Source organism: Saccopteryx leptura, chromosome 1 (genome assembly GCF_036850995.1).
Source record: "Saccopteryx leptura isolate mSacLep1 chromosome 1, mSacLep1_pri_phased_curated, whole genome shotgun sequence".
Lineage (NCBI taxonomy): Eukaryota > Metazoa > Chordata > Mammalia > Chiroptera > Emballonuridae > Saccopteryx > Saccopteryx leptura.
In genome coordinates this window covers 269,975,426-269,994,018 of record NC_089503.1, presented here as the reverse complement: position 1 = coordinate 269,994,018, position 18,593 = coordinate 269,975,426, and the positions used below count along the sequence as shown (strand labels likewise).

Genomic DNA, 18,593 nt, shown 5'->3' with positions numbered 1-18,593 from the left:
CCACACAATGGGAGAACATATTCAACAATACGTCTGATAAGGGGTTAATAACCAAAATTTATAATGAAGTTGTAAAACTCAACACCAGGCCTGACCTGTGGTGGCGCAGTGGATCAAGCGTGGACCTGGAATGCTGAGGTCGCCGGTTCAAAACCCTGGGCTTGCTGGGCCAAGGCACATATGGGAGTTGATGCTTCCTGTTCCTCCCCCCTTCTCTATCTCTCTCTGTCTCCCTTCTCTAAAATGAATAAATTCAAAAAATAATTAAAAAAAACCCAAAACCCAAAACAAAAACACCAAGAAGATAAATAATCCAATCAAAAAATGGGCAAAAGAAACGAAGAGACAGTTCTCCAAAGAAGACATACAGATGGCCAATAGGCATATGAAAAAATGCTCAACATCACTAATCATTAGAGAAATGCAAATTAAAACCACAATGAGATACCACCACACACCAGTCAGAGTAGCGCTCATCAACAAAACAACACAGAATAAGTGCTGGTGAGGATGTGGAGAAAAGGGCAGCCTCCTGCACTGGTGGTGGGAATGCAGACTGGTGCAACCACTATAGAAAATAGTATGGAGATTCCTCAAAAAATTAAAAATCGAACTGCCTTTTGACCCAGCTATCCCACTTTTAGGAATATATTCTAAGAACACATCCCTGATTCAAAAGAAGAAATGCACCCCCATGTTTATGGCAGCGTTGTTTACAATAGCCAAGATCTGGAAATAGCCCAAGTGTCTGTCAGTGGACGAGTGGATTAAAAAGCTTTGGTACATATACACTATGGAATACTATGGGGCCATGAGAAAGAATGAAATCTTAACTTTTGCGACAACATGGATGGACCTGGAAACTATTATGTTAAGTGAAATAAGCCAGGCATAGAAAGAAAAATATCATATGACCTCACTCATTTGAGGAATCCAATGAACAATATGAACTGAGGAACGGAATAGAGACAGAGGTGGGATCAAAGGGTCCAGAGGAAAAGTGGACTGAGGGAAAGGGGATGATAGGATGGGATCAGAAAAGGGAAAAGATTGGTTAAATTATATACACATAACACAGCATTTTCTAGAGCAGAAAAGCAAATCCTGGAGTGAAGGGGGGAGGGCGGTGCGGTGATAATTGGAGGGGGGCAAGGAGGATGTTGAGGGGAACAGAGGGGAGGAGGGATGCATTGGGGGGACACTAGAATCTATGTAAACACAATAAATTAAAATTTAAAAAAAGTGTAGGGATGACATTTGATGAAGTTCAGTATCCATTTATGGTTTTTAAAAGGCTCTTAGCAAACCAACAGCAGAGGGAACTTCTTTAACTTGATACAGGGAAGACAGGCAGTGAGCTTCATACTTAACAGGGAAATGGTGAAGGCTTCTCTTTAAGACATGGAGTAGACAGGAATGCCTGCTACCATCTTTGTCTGAATGGGGATGAAGCCAGCTGTCTTAGCAGACGCTCAAGCAACATGGAAGTCTCTCTTAGGCAGTGAGCATGTTCTGGCTCTGCAAGCACACTTGCCCAGTCTTGGGCCTTGTTGTGCTCTGCCAGTCTTTAAAGAGCCCTTGTCGCCCTGGCCGGTTGGCTCAGCGGTAGAGCGTCGGCCTAGCGTGCGGAGGACCCGGGTTCGATTCCCGGCCAGGGCACACAGGAGAAGCGCCCATTTGCTTCTCCACCCCTCCGCCGCACTTTCCTCTCTGTCTCTCTCTTCCCCTCCCGCAGCCAGGGCTCCATTGGAGCAAAGATGGTCTGGGCGCTGGGGATGGCTCTGTGGCCTCTGCCCCAGGCGCTAGAGTGGCTCTGGTCGCAATATGGCGACGCCCAGGATGGGCAGAGCATCGCCCCCTGGTGGGCAGAGCGTCGCCCCTGGTGGGCGTGCCGGGTGGATCCCGGTCGGGCGCATGCGGGAGTCTGTCTGACTGTCTCTCCCCGTTTCCAGCTTCAGAAAAATGAAAAAAAAAAAAAAAAAAAAAAAAAAAAAGCCCTTGTCTGCCACATGAATTTGTGCCTGTGGAGGGGACATGAAGCAGAGAGGGTGCCCACTTCCTAGCATTGGTGCACAGCAAGATAGGAAGCTTTTGGAGGATATTTGAGTACTATATTTATGATAGTAGAATCGGGATGGGTTTCTAAAAGAAGATAGAAGTAACACAGACAGCAAGAGGCTAAAAGTTGAGGTGCAATCAAGTTAAGAATCAAAAACAAAGAATGTTTTGTTTATGGAAAGACATCATGAAGAGAATGGAAAGGTAGCCATCTCCTGGGAAGGGGTGAAACTCCCATCCTTCCTGCCGATGATTGATTGTGTCTCGTGTGGTTGCTGTGGGGATTAGAAGGTGCTCCCCCCTCTGACCTCTGCAGGAAGGACTCAGCATCCCCTGAACACAGGTCATTTCTTTCTTTATTTTTAGAAGCATTCAAGTTTTAGGCTTTACATTTAGGTCTGTGACCTATATTAATATGTTAATATTTATATATAGCAGAAAGTATGGATCAGATTTATTTATTTATTTGCATATAGCTATATAATTGCTCCAGTACCATTTGTGGAAAAGAGTCTTCTTTTTTTTTTTTCAAGTGAGTGAGAAAGAGAGAAACAGAGGCAGAGACAGGAAGGGAGAGAGATGAGAAGCATCAACTCATAATTGCATCACTTTAGTTCATTGATTGCTTCTCATATGTGCTTGACTGGGGGACTCTAGCTGAGCCAGTGACCCCTTGCTCAAGTCAGTGACCTTTGGGCTCAAGCCAGTGCTAAATGACAACCACGGAGTTTTGCACCTGGGACCTCAGCGTCCCAAGTCAATGCTCTATCCACTGCACCGCCACTGGTCAAGCAAAAGGATTATTCTTTCTGCACCAAGTTGCCTTTGCCCTTTTATTAACAAAATCCGTTTCCCATACATGTGTGGCCCGTTTCTGGTACTTTGTATCTTGTTCCTTTGATTTATTTGTCTACTCTGATACCAACACTATACTTTCTTGGTTCCTAAGCTTTTTAATAAATCTTGAAATCAGGTAGTGTAAACCCTGCAACTTTGTTTTTTTTAAGTTGCTTTAGCTATTTTTATTTTATTTTTTTTGTATTTTTCTGAAGTTGGAAATGGGGAGGCAGTCAGACAGACTTCCGCATGCGTCCGACCAGGATCCACCCGGCATGCCCACCAAGGGGCGATGCTCTGCCCATCTGGGGCACCGCTCTGTTGCGACCAGAGCCAGTCTAGCACCTGAGGCAGAGGCCACAGAGCCATCCTCAGCACCCGGGCCAACTTTGCTCCAATGGAGTCTTGGCTGCAGGAAGGGAAGAGAGAGACAGAGAGGAAGGAGAGGGGGAGGGGTGGAGAAGCAGATGGGCGCTTCTCTTGTGTGCCCTGGCCGGGAATCGAACCCGGGACTCCTGCATGCCAGGCTGATGTTCTACCACTGAGCCAACTGGCAGGGCTAGCTATTTTTATTTTTCCATTTCACATTGCCTTCCCTTTGACAACTATCAGCTTGTTCTCTATATGAGTGATTCTGCCAGAAATTCTGTGCTGGTCCGCGAAAGAGTTAACTACTGGCACAAAATTTCTGGTGGACTGGCACCGGTTTGCAGACCAGCAGTTGAAAACCGCTGCATGGGGGTTTCTAACCTGTTTTGTTTTGTTTACTCATTTTGTTTTTTAAATTCCACATGCAGGAGAGATTATATGGTATTTGTCTTTCTTTGTCTGACATTTCACTGAGCGTAATATCCTCTAGGTCCATCTATGCTGTCACAAATGCAACACTTCATTATTTTTCATTGCTGGATAATATTCTGTTGTATATATGTAGCACATATTCTTTATCCATTTATCTGTTCATGGACATCTAGACTACTTCCATATCTTGGTATTACTAGTACTGCTGCAGTGAACATAGAAGTGCATATACATATCTTTTCAAATTAGTGTTTTTGTTTTCTTTGGATAAATATCCAGAAGTGGAATTGCTGGATCACATGGCAGTTCCATTTTTAATTTTTTGAGGAACCTCCATGTTGTTTTCCATGGTGTCTACCAATCTACAATCCAGTCAACAGTGTACCCAGGGTTCCTTTTCTTCACATCCTTGCCAACATTTATTTGTTGGTTTATTGATGATAGGCATTCTGACAGGTGTGAGGTCACATCTCATTGTGGTTTTAATCTGCATTTCCCTGATGATTAGTGATGTTGAGCATCTTTTCATATGTCTGTTAGCCATCTGTATGTCCTCTTTGAAGATATGTCTATTAGGTCTTTAGTGGTTACATATAAATTTTAGGATTATTTCTTCTAGTTCTGAGAAAAATGTCATTGGTATTTTATAAGTGATTGCATGAATCTGTAGATGCTTTGGGTAGTATGGACATGTTAACATTCAACCAACCATAAGAAAGGTGTATCTTTCCATTTATTTATATCTTCAGTTTTTTTCATCCCTTTCCTATAGTTTTCTGGGTACAGGTCTTTCACTTCTTTGGTTAAATTTATTCCTAGGTATTTTATACCTTTTGATGCCATTGTAAATGGGATTTTTTTTTTGACAGAGACAGAGAATCAGAGAAAGGGACAGACAGGAAGGGAGAGAGATGAGAAACATGAATTCTTCATTGCAGCTTCTTAGTTGTTCAGTGATTGCTTTCTCATATGTGCCTTGACAGAGGGGCTACAGCAGAATGAGTGACCCATTGCTCAAGCCAGCGACTTTGGGCTTCAAGCCAGTGACCTTTGGGCTCATGCCAGCGACCCCTAGCTCAAGCTGATGAGCCTGTGCTCAAGCCAGATGAGCCCGCACTCAAGCTGGCAACCTTGGGGTTTCGAACTTTTTCCAAGTCCCAGTCTAATGTGCTATCCACTGTGCCACTGCCTGGTCAGGTGGGATTGTTTTCTTACTTTGTCTTTATGACAGTTCATTATTGGTGTATAAAAATGCAACTGATTCTGTATATTGATTGTGTATCTGCAACTTTACTGAAGTCATTTATTCTAGTAATTTTTTGATGGATTCTTTAGTATTTTTTATATACACTATCATGCTGTTTGCAAATAATGAGTTTTTCTTCTTCTTTTCTGATTTGAACGCTTTCTTATTTATTTATTTATTTATTTATCTTTTCTATATCTTTTCTTTCAGTAAGAAGCAGGGAGGCAGATAGACTCCCGCATGCGCCTGACTGGGATCCACCCGGCATGCCCACCAGGGGGCAATGCTCTACCCATCTGAGCTGTTGCTCTGTTGCAACTGGAGCCATTCTAGCGCCTGAGGCGGAGGCCATGGAGCCATCCTCAGCACCTGGGCCAACTTTGCTCCAGTGGAGCCTTGGCTACGGGAGGAGAAGAGAGAGACAGAGAAAGGAGAGGAGGAATGGTGGAAAAGCAGATGGGTGCTTTTCCTGTTTGCCCTGGCTAAGAATCGAACCCAGGACTTCCACATGCTGGCCTGATGCTCTATTGCTGAGCCAACCGGCCAGGGCTTGAATGCTTTTTTATACTGTTATTTTTTTAAAATGTTTACTTTATTTATTTTAGAGAGAGAGGAAGGAAGTGGGAGAGGGAGAGAGGCAGGAATATCAATCTGTTCCTGTATGTGCCCTGACCAGAGGTTGAAATGACAACCTCTGTGCATTGGGATGATGCTCTAACACAGTGGTCAGCAAACGCATTAGTCAACAGAACCAAATATCAACAGTACAATGATTGAAATTTCTTTTGAGAGCCAAATTTTTTAAACTTAAACTATATAGGTAGGTACATTCCTTATTGAGGTAGCACCCACAAGTGATATTTTGTAGAAGAGGCACGCTCAAGGAGCCAAAGAGCCGCATGTGGCTTGCAAGCTGCAGTTTGCTGACCAGGGCTCTCTGATCAACTGAACCATCTGGCCAGGGCCCAATTTGAATGCTTTTTATTTTTTTCTTGTCTTATTGCTGTGGCTAGGACTTCTAATACTGTGTTGAATAAAAGTGGTGAATGTGGGCGTCCCTGTCTTATTCCTTTCCTTAATGAAAACGCTTTTAGCTTTTTACTATTAAGTGTGGTATTAGCTGTAGATTTGTTATGTTGAGGTATGTTCCTTTTCTGCCCACTTGGTTGCGAGTTTTTGTCATGACAGGATGTTCAACTTTGTCAAAAGCTTTTTCTACATCTATGAAGGTGCTGTTTTTCTCTTTTGTTAATGTGATTTGTTATATTAATTGATTTATAGATATTGAAACACTTTTGCATCTCTGGTATAAATTCCACTTAATCATGCTATATAATCCTTCCAATGTACCATTGAATCCAGTTTGCTAATATTTTATTGAGAATTTTTGTATATGTGTTTGTCAAGGATATTGGCCTATAATTCTCTTTGTTGGTAGTGTCTTTATCTGGTTTTAGAATCAGGGTCATGCTAGCTTCATAAAACCAGTTTGGAAGCATTTCTTCATGTTTCGATTTTTAAAAAGTTTTATAAGGATACATATTTTTCTTTAAATGTTTGGCTGTTTTCTTGAGTGAGAGCTGTGTTCCCTGGACATACTGTATCTTATGAGAATGTTTTGATTTTTTTTTTTGTTATCAAACCCTTGTGTCGAGGGCTGTCTTATGAGAATGTTAAAGCTTAAAAGGAAATACCTGAATGTGGTCAAGTGCATTCACATCTGTCCTTTCTTCCTGGAAAGTGGGCTCAGCACTGTGAGAGGACACATTCCTGTCTGCAGCCTGTGAGCTTATCACACATTGTCCTGTGCACATATAAACTATCCCAAACAGCAACTCTCAGCATACAGCAGGTGGCCCAGATGAGTTCTCTCCCCTACCCCACCCCCACCAATCGCAGGCTCTCAGTTCTATACTCTAGCCTGGATGAGGAGCCTCTGCTTACCCGATCTCCCTCAGGGGCTGTGCCTTCCAGTCCAGAAAGTAACCCAGGCCACCTGGCACAGCCCAGGCTCCCCAGTCAGCCAGCTCAGCTGCTCATTGCAGCTGTGCCACCCCCTCCCCCTGCCAGTGAATGTCTGGCCTGGGACAGACAAACCCACAAGCCTACACAGGCAGCCAATGTAGGCAGTGAGCCTGGGCAGGCTGCCCACAGGCGGCAGCCCCTTGATTGTCAGCAGAACCCCTCCAACCCCTGCTTCATCTGGCTGGTTGCCTCTCACAGTGCTGAGCCCACTTCCCGGGAAGAAATGACACAACCACCTGTGTCCAGGGTCGCCCATGCTCCTGCAGACACACATGCAACGTAGAGGCAGGCAGGCCAAGTATGCCATGGAGGGATGGATCCGGTTATTCAGCTGGTCTCCAGTTGTGTATAGTAGCCCCTAATTCATGTTCAGTTTCGCTTTATACAGTTCTAGTGACCCATGGTCAAAAAATGAAAAATTCCAGAAATAATTCATCAGTTTTAAATTGTGCAGTGTTCTGAGTAGCATAACAAAATCTCACGCTGTCTTCTTTGTTCCATCCAGGGCATAACTTGTGCCTTCGTCCAGCATTTCCAGGCTGTGGACACATCCACCTGTTAGTCACTGAATATCTTTCTTGGTGATCAGATCAATTACCAGAGAAAGAGGGACCCTATTCACATAACACTTATTGCAGTATGTTGTTATAATTGTTCTGTTTTATTATTGTTGTTAATCTCTTACTGTGCCTAATTTATAAATTAAACTTTATCATAGGTGTGTATATTTAGGAAAAACACAGTATATAAAGAGCTTGGTACAACATGCAGTTTTAGGCATCCACTGGGGTCTTGGAACATCTCCTGCAGATAAGGGGGACTACTGGATAACAAAAAGTGCTTCCATTGTTTTTGTACAACAGTATTGTGTTGAATAATGTGTGAGTGATGTGTGCATGTATGTTTTAAGATAATATACCTGTAGCTTGTATTTCCAGAAAGAGAACTGGTGGGTGAAATTTTACAGATATGTAAGACCAGGCATGGAGGGCCATTCTTTTTCTCCTTGTTCTTGACAATACAGGGAGTCCCCAGGTTACAACAGTCTCCACATACGATGTTTCAAGTTTGCAACACTCACTCCCATAAAAACTTTTAAAAAATTGAGACATGAATGTTTTGGCTTACGCTGTTAGCATTGTACTTACGGACTATGTGGGCGAACTAGTTTGGTTGTGTGCAGCGGAAGAATATGCAGTAACCCGTGTATGAGCGACGGAGTTGACGTTCCCCAGTACGCTTACCTACGCCATTTTGGACTGTGCAAGTGTTTCGTTTGTGTTAGGCTAGGTAGGGTCTGTTTCGACCTACACCAAAATTCAGGTTCATCACTGTTGTAGGAATGGAACTGTGTCGTAATCCAAGAACCCCCTGTGATTTGATCAGGCACTGATTTGTGCTCATCTGATGAATGAAAAATGACATTGCTATCGTTTTATTTTGGTTTCTTTGATTTGAGTGGAGCCTAAGTTTCAGTAACAGCTATATTTTCTTCCTTTAAACTGTATGTCCATATGCTGTGCTCTCTGCACTTGACTCCTTTCATTATATTGATCTTTAGGAAAAGGCACACACACACACACACACACACACACGCACGCACGCACGCATGCACAAGCACGCTAGCAAAGGAAGTTGTCTCTTGGTCTGGGGTCTGAGTTGCAGCATTTCACCTGTCTCTTGTTTATTATTTTTTTAAAACTCTATGCTACTTTTTCAATGTGCAGAGATTCTTGTATTTTTAGAGTAAAATTTATTAATTTTTCAGATTTCTGGATTCTGAGTCACTCGGAGAATAGGTTTATAAAACACTTGTCTTTCTTCTAGCTCTGCTGTGGTTACTCTTTTTGTGTTTGGATTTCTGTCCTGGATCCCTGACCCCTATCATTGGGACCTCTTCCACTGAGCCCAGGCCAGCTCTGCTCCCCACACCCTGACCATTGTCTGCCCATGTATCTCACCACCTGACACGTCCACAAGGATCTGTCCTCTGCGCCCCAGGCTGTGAGCCCTGAGTCAGACCACACACTGAACACACCCTAACAGTTTAAGGGTCTGGGCCATCTGGGTGCCGGTGTCAGAGAATTTCAGAGGGCTGCCTTGGGAGCAGAACACTGTAGCTGCAGCAGGGTTCCAGCCTCATATCACCTCTAGGGGTGGGGTAACCCTGCCCTCAGCCTGCACTTATAATGTGACTGGGCACAGCCCCGGGTGGGAGACCCCTACTCTCTTTTTCATGTGCAGCATAGACGGAGGGCAGCGCAGCCCTGGGTGTGGGGAGACCCCTGCCCTCTGCTTGCCTGGCTTGGAGGCAGTGTGGCCTTGGTATGTTGGGACCCTTGCCCTCCACCTCCATATGCAGTGTCAAATGAGAAGCAGGTTAGCCTGGGTGTGGTGGGAATCTTGCCCTCAGACTCCCTGGACTGGGAGGAACCGTAGCCTAATCTTCCCTTCTCATTGTTTACTCTCACAGCTGCCCTTTCTGGGCTGGCCCCAGGTTCCCTCATGTTGGCCCCACCTTAGGGGGTCCTCTTGGGTGCTGGAGTGTTTTGACACTGCTTGGAGCTTGGTTAATCTCGTGCAGGTTGGAGGCTGCAGGGTTTCTGCTGCCTGGCATCCATTCTGGACACAGCTGTTGACATTCCTGTCTGGGGACAAGTCTCCTCTGTGTGAGCTGTCTTTGTGTGAGGAGCATGGCTTTTCCAGCTCCAGGCTTGGGTTCTGCAGGCCCTGCCTGTTCTCTGTCTGCCTTAGCAGTTGTCTTTAGGCAGGAGGTCTGGAAGTCTACAAAGCCGTCTATGGTAGCCTCTGCTGTGTCCCTGTGCCCTCAGGCATAAGCCCTAACCCCTGCTGTGGTGTTGGGGGTATAGGTCAATGGCCTGCATGCTGGCCACTACTCCTCCCTCACTACTGCCTCTCTCAAGCAAGACCCCAGCTTGGAGCCTACAGGCACCTTTTTTGAGGCCTTGCTATCCTTCTTTCTCACCCCTGGGCCACCCACTCTGGGCCCCTCCTGTGTCTCAGGGACCTTTGGGGTTTTCCCCCAGCCCATGCTAATGCTGGCCTCCCACTGTATATGGGGTTGGGGAGCAGGGGGGCTCCTGGCTCAGAGCATCATTCAGAGGAGAGCTGGCCCTACAGTGAAGTCTGCAGGGACTGGGGTCAGTGGGGACATGGCCAGGGCTGTGCTCCAGTGCCATGTCTGCTCTGGGAATGTGGGGAATAGGGCCCGGGCCTGGGATAGCCTTCTTACCAAACCTGAGTATGAGAGGGATGGAGTATGAGGGTACATTCTTGGTCTAGGACCTGCCTGTGTGGCCTCACTCTCCGGGGGTGCCTTGCTGCTGCCTGCCTGCCATTTCCCTCTATACCCTGGGGTCTTCTGCCCTCGAGGTGCTGACTAGAACTAGTAAGGCAGGTCCTGCCCCTTCAGGGCTCTTAGGGTAGATGGCTTCACCCCAGGCAAAGCCCAGGAGAGGCCATGCTGGGTATGTATTCCCCTCCCTGCTCCAGGAGTAGCTGGGGCAGAGAGCCTTTGAAAGCCAGTGCTGCCCTGGCCGGTTGGCTCAGCGGCAGAGTGTCAGCCTGGCGTGCGGGGGACCCGGGTTCGATTCCCGGCCAGGGCACATAGGAGAAGCGCCCATTTGCTTCTCCACCCCCACTCCTTCCTCTCTGTCTCTCTTTTCCCCTCCCGCAGCCGAGGCTCCATTGGAGCAAAGATGGCCCGGGCGCTGGGGATGGCTCCTTGGCCTCTGCCCCAGGCGCTAGAGTGGCTCTGGTCACGGCAGAGCGACACCCCGGAGGGGCAGAGCATCGCCCCTGGTGGGCAGAGCATCGCCCCTGGTGGGCGTGCCGGGTGGATCCCGGTCGGGCACATGCGGGAGTCTGTCTGACTGTCTCTCCCCGTTTCCAACTTCAGAAAAATACAAAAAAAAAAAAAAAAAGCCAGTGCTTAGGTTTTCCTCAGAGGGGCATCACTGCTGGGGATCTGCAACAGCATGGAGTTCTAAGAGGGCCCACTACATCCCTTTTCCTACAGAAAACTGTGGCTCTTGGAGTCATGGCCACTATGCCCCTGAGTGGCCTTTCAACAGGCAAGAGGAGAGAAGATGGGACATGGTGAGGGGACCTTGGTTTCCATGGGTGGGCTGGGTGCAAGGCTTTTTTCTAAAGATGCTTGGGTGGGGGCTCTGAGCCAGGCCCCTGTCCAGGTGGGCATCTCTCCCTCCCAAGGGCTGAGATCTGGTTGTGGCTGATCATGGACATGCCCAGATGTACAGTTGTCTATCTGGGGATACCGAGGCCATAGCAGACAGGCCAAGCCTGTCGGTTGCTGGATGGAGCAGGTGGGTGGGAGGTGTGGTGAGCCAGAGGGCAGACTACAGACCCTGTGGGCCAAGGCCACAGGTGGAGCGGCAGGAGAAACAGGCACTGGTTCCCCAGTGTCCCCTGGGTCCTGCAGTGGCTCTTCCTCTGGGGCGGTACTCACCCTGGTTTCTCTGTGTGCAGGCTGACCGGCAGCGAGCCCCTGACCATCCTCCCGCTGACCCTGGAACCTGAGGCAGCCGCACAGGCACACTACAAAGCCTGTGATCGGCTGAAGCTGGAGCGGAAGCAGCGGCGCATGTGCCGCCGCGACCCGGGCGTGGCCGAGACGCTGGTGGAGGCGGTCAGCATGAGTGCCCTTGAGTGCCAGTACCAGTTCCGCTTCGAGCGCTGGAACTGCACCCTGGAGGGCCGCTACCGGGCCAGCCTGCTCAAGCGAGGTGCGCTGCACTGGAGGTGGGGCAGCGGGCGGCCAGGCCCAGGTGCATCAACTGTGGGAGGGGGGTCTCAAGTTTTTTTGTGTTTTTTTTATTTTTTATTTTTATTGAGTGAGAGGAAGGGAGGCAGAGGGACAGACTCCCCCATGCACCCGACCAGGATCCACCTGGTAAGCCCACTAGGGGGCGATGCTCTGACCATCTGGGGCATTGTTCTGTTGCATGGCAACCAAGCTATTTTAGCACCTAAGGTGGAGGCCATGGAGTCATCCTCAGTGCCCAGGGCCAACTCGCTCCAATTGAGCCATGGCTGCAGGAGGAGAGAGAGAAGGAAGAAGGGTGAAGAGGCAGATGGTCACTTCTATGTGCCCTGACCAGGAATTGAATCTGGGACTTCCACATGCTGGGCGGACACTCTACTGCTGAGCCAACTGGCGGGGGGTGAGGAGGTCCCAAGTTAAGGAAGAAGAGCTGGGGATGTGGGAGAAGACCCTGTAGCTAGTTCCTGCACAGCTCCTCCCCAATGCAGTGCCTCCACCCTCCCTCCTGCTGGGTCCTCACAAGATCCTGAACTGTTGCTGGCAGGATGATGAATATTTGGCAGCTTTGACAGGGCCCCAGGCAGCTCTGATGGCTTTTTCTACATGCCTGTGGTCAAGACCCAGTGCCAACAGGGACAGTAGGGGTCCAGCTGGTGCCCGAGTATAGTGTTTCATCTCCTGTGTGCCCTCCACATGTGGGAGCTGCTTTAGACTCTCATCTGAGCCTCTCAATGGCCTTGTTTAAAAACTGGGGGCCTAAGCCTGACCAGGTGGTGGTGCAGTGGATAGAGCATCGGACTAGGATGCAGAGGACTCAGGTTCAAGACCCCGAGGTCGCCAGCTTGAGCGCAGGCTCATCTGGTTTGAGCAAGGCTCACCACCTTGAGCCCAAGATCGCTGGCTTGAGCAAGGGATCACTTGGTCTGCTGTAGCCCCCGGGTCAAGGCACATATGAAAAAGCAATTAAGGAACAACTAAGGTGCTGCAACGAAGAATTGATGTTTCTCATCTCTTCCCTTCCTGTCTGTCTGTCCCTCTCTCTGACTCTCTGTCTCTGCCACAAAAAAAAAACAAAAACAACCACACAAAAAATGGGGACCTGAGGCCCAGGCAGGGCTCCCCTAGGGCTTTGGGCCATACTGGTGAGTGGGAGACCCTGCTCGGTGGGGTCCCTGATTGCCATGGTACTTCTGGATTCTTTGCCCCCCTCCATGTCCATAGGAGAGCCTCTTCCCCCTAGGTACATAGTCAGCCCAGGTAGTTATCCCCCAGACCACCGGCCCATGTTGATCAGCTGCTGGTGCCACCACTGACTGGCCCTGCTGTCCTCCCAGGCTTCAAGGAGACCGCCTTCCTCTATGCCATTTCCTCCGCGGGCCTGACGCACGCGCTGGCCAAGGCCTGCAGTGCAGGCCGCATGGAACGTTGCACCTGTGATGAGGCCCCTGACCTGGAGAACCGAGAGGCCTGGCAGTGGGGTGGCTGCGGGGACAACCTCAAGTACAGCAGCAAGTTTGTCAAGGAGTTCCTGGGCCGACGGTCAAGCAAGGACCTGCGTGCCCGTGTGGACTTCCACAACAACCTCGTGGGTGTGAAGGCAAGCAGGGCGGGGGTGGGGTGCAGGGTTAGGGAGGGTTGCTGTGGTGGTGGTGGTGGTGGTGGTGATGGGTGGTGGTGATGGGTGGTGGTGGTGATGATGATGGTGGTGGTGATGGTGATGATGGTGATGATGATGGTGGTGGTGATGGTGGTGGTGATGGTTGATGGTGGTGGTGGTGGTGGTGGTGATGGTGGTGATGGTGGTGGTGGTGGTGGTGGTGATGGTGGTGGTGGTGGTGGTAGTGATGGTGGTGGTGGTGATGGTGGTGATGGTGGTGGTGGTGATGGTGGTGATGGTGGTGGTGGTGATGGTGGTGATGGTGGTGGTGGTGGTGGTAGTGATGGTGGTGATGGTGGTGATGGTGGTGATGGTGGTGATGGTGGTGGTGAATGGAACAGGCCAGGCTCAGAGAGCGCTGGGGGACAGGGAGGAGGTGAGGTTCGTTATCTCTGTGCTTTAGCCATGTGGTGCCAGCCAGGGTCTCCCAGTCTTCCTGCTTGTATAAGGTTCATTACCTGCCAGATAGATGGAGATGCCGTTTGTATGGAGGGTGCCTGTGGTCCCCAGTGGAGAGTGTCCTGTAGTGTCTGGTGGTCTCTCATGGAGAGGTAGAGCTGGAAGGCCTACTTTTTGTTGCTGGGGAGGAGCCGGGTGGGTCTGGGCCCACCTGTATCTGGCCCTGGGTGGTTAGGCCACTAGAAGGGTCTCTCTGTTTTGGGTGCCATCTATCCAGGAGGATGGCAGACTGGGAACCCTGACTGCTAGGGCCGAGGGGCAGTAGGTCCTGTTACCAGGGGCCTAGGTAGAGGCAGTCTGGGGAGTGTGTACAGGCCAGGGGTTCCAGGGAAGGACTGAGGTGTGACTGGTCCAAGTGTGTGTGTATGGGTGTTTCTGCCTCAGGAATCTCGTCTGTAGCCAGGACTCTCCTCTGGGGCACACAGCTCAGAAGACTCAGGAAAAGAAATGTCTTGGCGTTTTGGCTGGGCCCTTTTGGGGGCTGCTGGCTGCAAGCATGGCTGGTCTTGAGGGAACCTGGCCCCTGCCACCCTTCATCCTCCCTGCAGTCCCTCTGCTTGTGGGTGCACAACACTGGAGTAGGTGTCAGACCCATGCCTGTAGTACTTACTGTGAGTAGAGCAGTGCCCCTTTAGTCTCCCAGCAACTTGGGCCACCACATGCCCCCAAGGCTTAGCCGTTGCCTGGGACCTGCAGGGGATTGCCAAGAATGTGGAGCCCTAGCCTGGGGGCATGTAATTAGAGCCTGCCTACTCTGAGTCTCCATAATGACTAGCCGGGCCTCTAGAAGAGTCACACACTCAAGAGCCACAATCACAGATGGGAGCTCCTTGCCTCCTTCTGCCCTGTAGGGAAGGGTGTGGGCAGATTAAATCCCCCAGGCAAGGCCCTTCTTTCTTTTCTTTTGTACTTGCCCTTTGTAAACTATAAAGGAAAAATCAGAATATGAAAAGTGCTCCATTAACTCCAGGCCTGGGTAAGCAGTGTTTTAATTAAATTTGTCATGTTTCTTAGCAAAGTATTGTTGAATGTGACTTTTCTATTGTGTGGTCAAAGAGCAGCTATATTTCTTAATCCCCTCAGGTGACCCTGGGAGCTCCAGCCTGGCTTGAGTCACTTGGGAGGACTTCACTGCCCTTCCTCTCCACATTCCTCCTGGGACCCCTATGTGGGCAGTCTGGCAGAATGCTCAGTGGGACAACTGGCCTGACTTCCTGGCTTTGTAGGGGACACCCAAGTTCTGCAAGCGGAAGGACCCATTTTGGGTCTCAAGTAGCTTCCCAGAGCCTGAGTAGGAGCCACACCTGCTCCTACCCTGGCCAGCTGCCTCTCATTTCTGGGTCAGTCAGGTGGCACCTATAGATGCAGTAACAGCAGGTCCCAGGGCTCAGGCAGGGACATGGTCAGCTCAATTGTTGACTCTGAGCATGCAGCTCTGCAGAGAGCAGACTGCTAGGACCTGCCTGACAGGATGCTGATGCTGGAGCTGAAGGATAACCTGCGCTGCCCTGGTAGGGTAGCCCCAGACACAGGAAGAACATCTGGGTGGGAAAGGAGTGTCTCTACAGGGCCACAGGTACTGTGCTGGCCACTCTGGAGGCTACGCTGCTGACCAGAGGGCTTCTGTCCTAGGCCGTCTGTGGCTGAAAGGTGGAGGGATTGGTGTGTAAGCCAGGGAGCCTGGGTGATGGGTGGTGGTGGCGCTGTGGGCCGTGCTTGGGTCTGGGGACCATGAGGTTGGGCCCTGGGGTGGGTGCTGATTTTAGCCTATCTGGGGTCATCTGTAGGGTTTGGTCTCTGTTCTGCCAGGCGTGGCCCTCTGTAACGCAGGAGGCCCAGATCTAGAATATTGATCTGGTGTTGTGAGACCCCAAAGAAACCACAAGGAGGACCAGATGGAGTGGACATAGCTTTTATTACTTACATAAGAGGGCAGCACCTATGAAAGCTTCACATCCCACTGAGGGGGCCCATGGCTTTTATAGCTAAGCCCTGGGCATTGCTTAAGCAAACAAGCAGGCAAGTAGGGGCTAGGGGCAGAGTTGTATGCACCTTTCTGTGCTGTTTCTCTTTGATAGTATCTGGCAACTCAGTTCCTTTGTCCTTAGTAAAAATGTCAGCTGCAGTTTAATTACCCTTTCTTCTATAGCTCAAGGCCAGGATCCATGACCAGGTGCCAGGGACTGGGGAGGGAGAGGAGCCATGTCCAGCATCAACCCTGCACCCTTACGCTCACTTCCCTCCCTCCCTCTCTCCAGGTGATCAAGGCTGGGGTGGAGACAACATGCAAGTGCCATGGTGTGTCAGGCTCCTGTACTGTGCGGACGTGCTGGCGGCAACTAGCACCCTTCCACGAAGTGGGCAAGCGCCTGAAGTACAAGTATGAAACGGCACTCAAGGTGGGCAGCACCACCAACGAGGCTGCTGGTGAGGCAGGCGCCATCTCACCACCAAGGGGCCGGGCCTCGGGCACAGGTGGTGACCCGTTGCCTCGTACCCCAGAGCTTGTACACCTGGACGACTCACCCAGTTTCTGCCTGGCTGGCCGCTTCTCTCCAGGCACTGCTGGCCGCAGGTGCCACCGTGAGAAAAACTGTGAGAGCATCTGCTGCGGGCGCGGCCATAACACGCAGAGCCGTGTGGTGACACGGCCCTGCCAGTGTCAGGTGCGCTGGTGCTGCTATGTGGAGTGTAGGCAGTGCACGCAGCGGGAGGAAGTCTACACCTGTAAGGGCTAGTGCTAGGTGGCCAGGCTGCCACAGGGGTGCTGGCAGCATATGCAGCAGAGGCATCGACACTCCCAGACTGAGCCCCAGGCTGGGTGCCCCCAGCACATTTGGGCATGGGCCTGGTCTGACTTCCACATACCCTCTGCTTGTCCCTCCCTGGGACCCAACAGCTTTGCACTGATACTTTCAGGCTGTGTCTGTCCCTAAGACTCCAGTTCCTGTGTCACAGCGCCCCCTCACTACTTGGGCTCCTTCTGAGGAGCATGGGAGCACCTTTGTGACCACACAGGGCCTCTATGGCAGCCTGTACCAGCTCTGGTTAGAGTCAAACCACTAGAAGAGGGATGGCCAGCCACCAGGTGTGGGGGAGAACTGCTGCCCCGTTATGACATCAAGCACTTCTCTTTGTAGTGATATCAGTGACATTTAAGTTATTTTTATTTAACTAATATGTAATAATTATTTCCTCTGTCCCCACTATGTCCTAGGCTGTGGCTCTTCCAGTCTGGAGGGGGCCCTTTCCTTTTTCTTCCCCCCCCACCCCAGACTTTTTTGCCTAATCTGCTTTGTGTTTGAAACCACTAAGTCAAGTAAGTCAAGAGAGACTTTGCTGTCATTGTTCTAAAGAATTAAAGTGAGCTGTGTCTGGCCACCTCCCTCAGGGCTTCTGAAAGTCAGGTCCAGGCTGCTGCCCCCAGGGAGGTTATCCTGGGAAGGGTGCCTGTGGGCAAATAGCCCTGCACTCCAGCTCCAAAATGCAGAATTGGGGTGGGGGGGGTAGGCTGTGAAAGAGGCTGGACTGCCCTCTCCAAGGGATGTGTGTGGACAGAGTGATAGGGCCATCCCCTTGGAATGTTTGTTTCACAGAGAAGGTCCAGCTTGCTCTGTGTCACTGGGAGAAGCAGGGTGGGGATAGGTGTGATGGACAGTGTCTGGGGCCAGGATCTGGCAAATGGGAAGGCTGTCTTCTTAGCCATAAGGTGAAAAGGTTGGCCTACAGGGACCTAGTTTGGTTCTAGTGTGTGCATACCTGTGCGTGTGTGCTTGAGTATGCCTCTGCATGTGTAGTATGTGTGCATGCATGTGCAGTGTGTATGCACAAGTTGCATGTATGTGAGCATGTGTGATGCATATAAATGCATGAGTGCATTGCATGCTTGTGTGTTAGCATATGCACATTTCTGCATGTGTTATCTGTGTACATGACTGCACCTGTATTCATGTGTTCATGGGTGTGAGTATGCATACATGGATGAGTGCATCTGAGAACATGCATGTGCATGTGTGTTCTATACGCATGATTTATGTGCCTGTGTATGGAAATACCAGTGATGTGTGTGCATGCGTGAGCATCTGCCCATGTGTGTGTGTTGGTGTGGTCTCTGGGTGGCTGGTCTGTGGCATCCACCCTGTGCCCTTCCTTAGCATGGGCCTCTCCTTCCCACATCGACGTTAATGGCAGCCTTGGCTCTGAAGCCTCTGCCCTGGGCCTGTCCCGCTTGGCTGGGTGGTTGAGCTCCAGGGTGCAGGTAGTGTGGAAGTAGGAACTACTGAGCTGGGGTGTCCCTTGGAGTCCCGGGGGCTCCAGGAACCCCAGGGAACTGTGTTTTGTTTTTTTAAAGAAAACCTATTTATGTTGATTTGGGTGTCTTTGTCCCTGTTTTATAGTGTAAATAGTAAAGTTTATTCTCCTGTGGTTCAGAGAACACCCCATGAATAACTGCTGTGGAGGCCCATCCTGGAAGGGAGCCAGGTGGCTCTGCAGTGGCAGGAGACGTGGACCTGTGCCTCAGTCCCGCAGGCCTGGCTGGACGGGGTGAGCTAGGGTGCTTCCCAGCCATCCCTGTCAGTCCCCACCTGCTGAGGTGCACAGCAGGTGGAGCGGCACACTCTCCCTTGACAAGACTGTAGCCAGTCACTACTGGGTTCTGGAAAGATGGCAAGTCAGAGGAAGGATATTTTTTTAAGTTAAATACC

The 18,593-nt window shown here is 50.0% G+C and overlaps 1 protein-coding gene across 2 annotated transcripts in view; it reads left to right on the top strand.

Moving 5' to 3' along the window:
* Positions 1-18,232, top strand: part of WNT9A (Wnt family member 9A) — a 33,375-nt gene extending 15,143 nt beyond the window's left edge. Inside the window, exons 2-4 of one of the 2 annotated variants that reach the window (XM_066352758.1) lie at positions 11,477-11,733; positions 13,106-13,368; positions 16,146-18,232. In XM_066352758.1, the coding sequence (XP_066208855.1) occupies positions 11,477-11,733; positions 13,106-13,368; positions 16,146-16,625 (1,000 nt within the window). In that variant the 3' untranslated portion in view covers positions 16,626-18,232. The remainder of the gene's footprint in view (positions 1-11,476; positions 11,734-13,105; positions 13,369-16,145) is intronic. The other variant, XM_066352749.1, reaches the window with a different exon arrangement.
* The last annotated feature ends 361 nt before the right edge of the window (positions 18,233-18,593 follow it).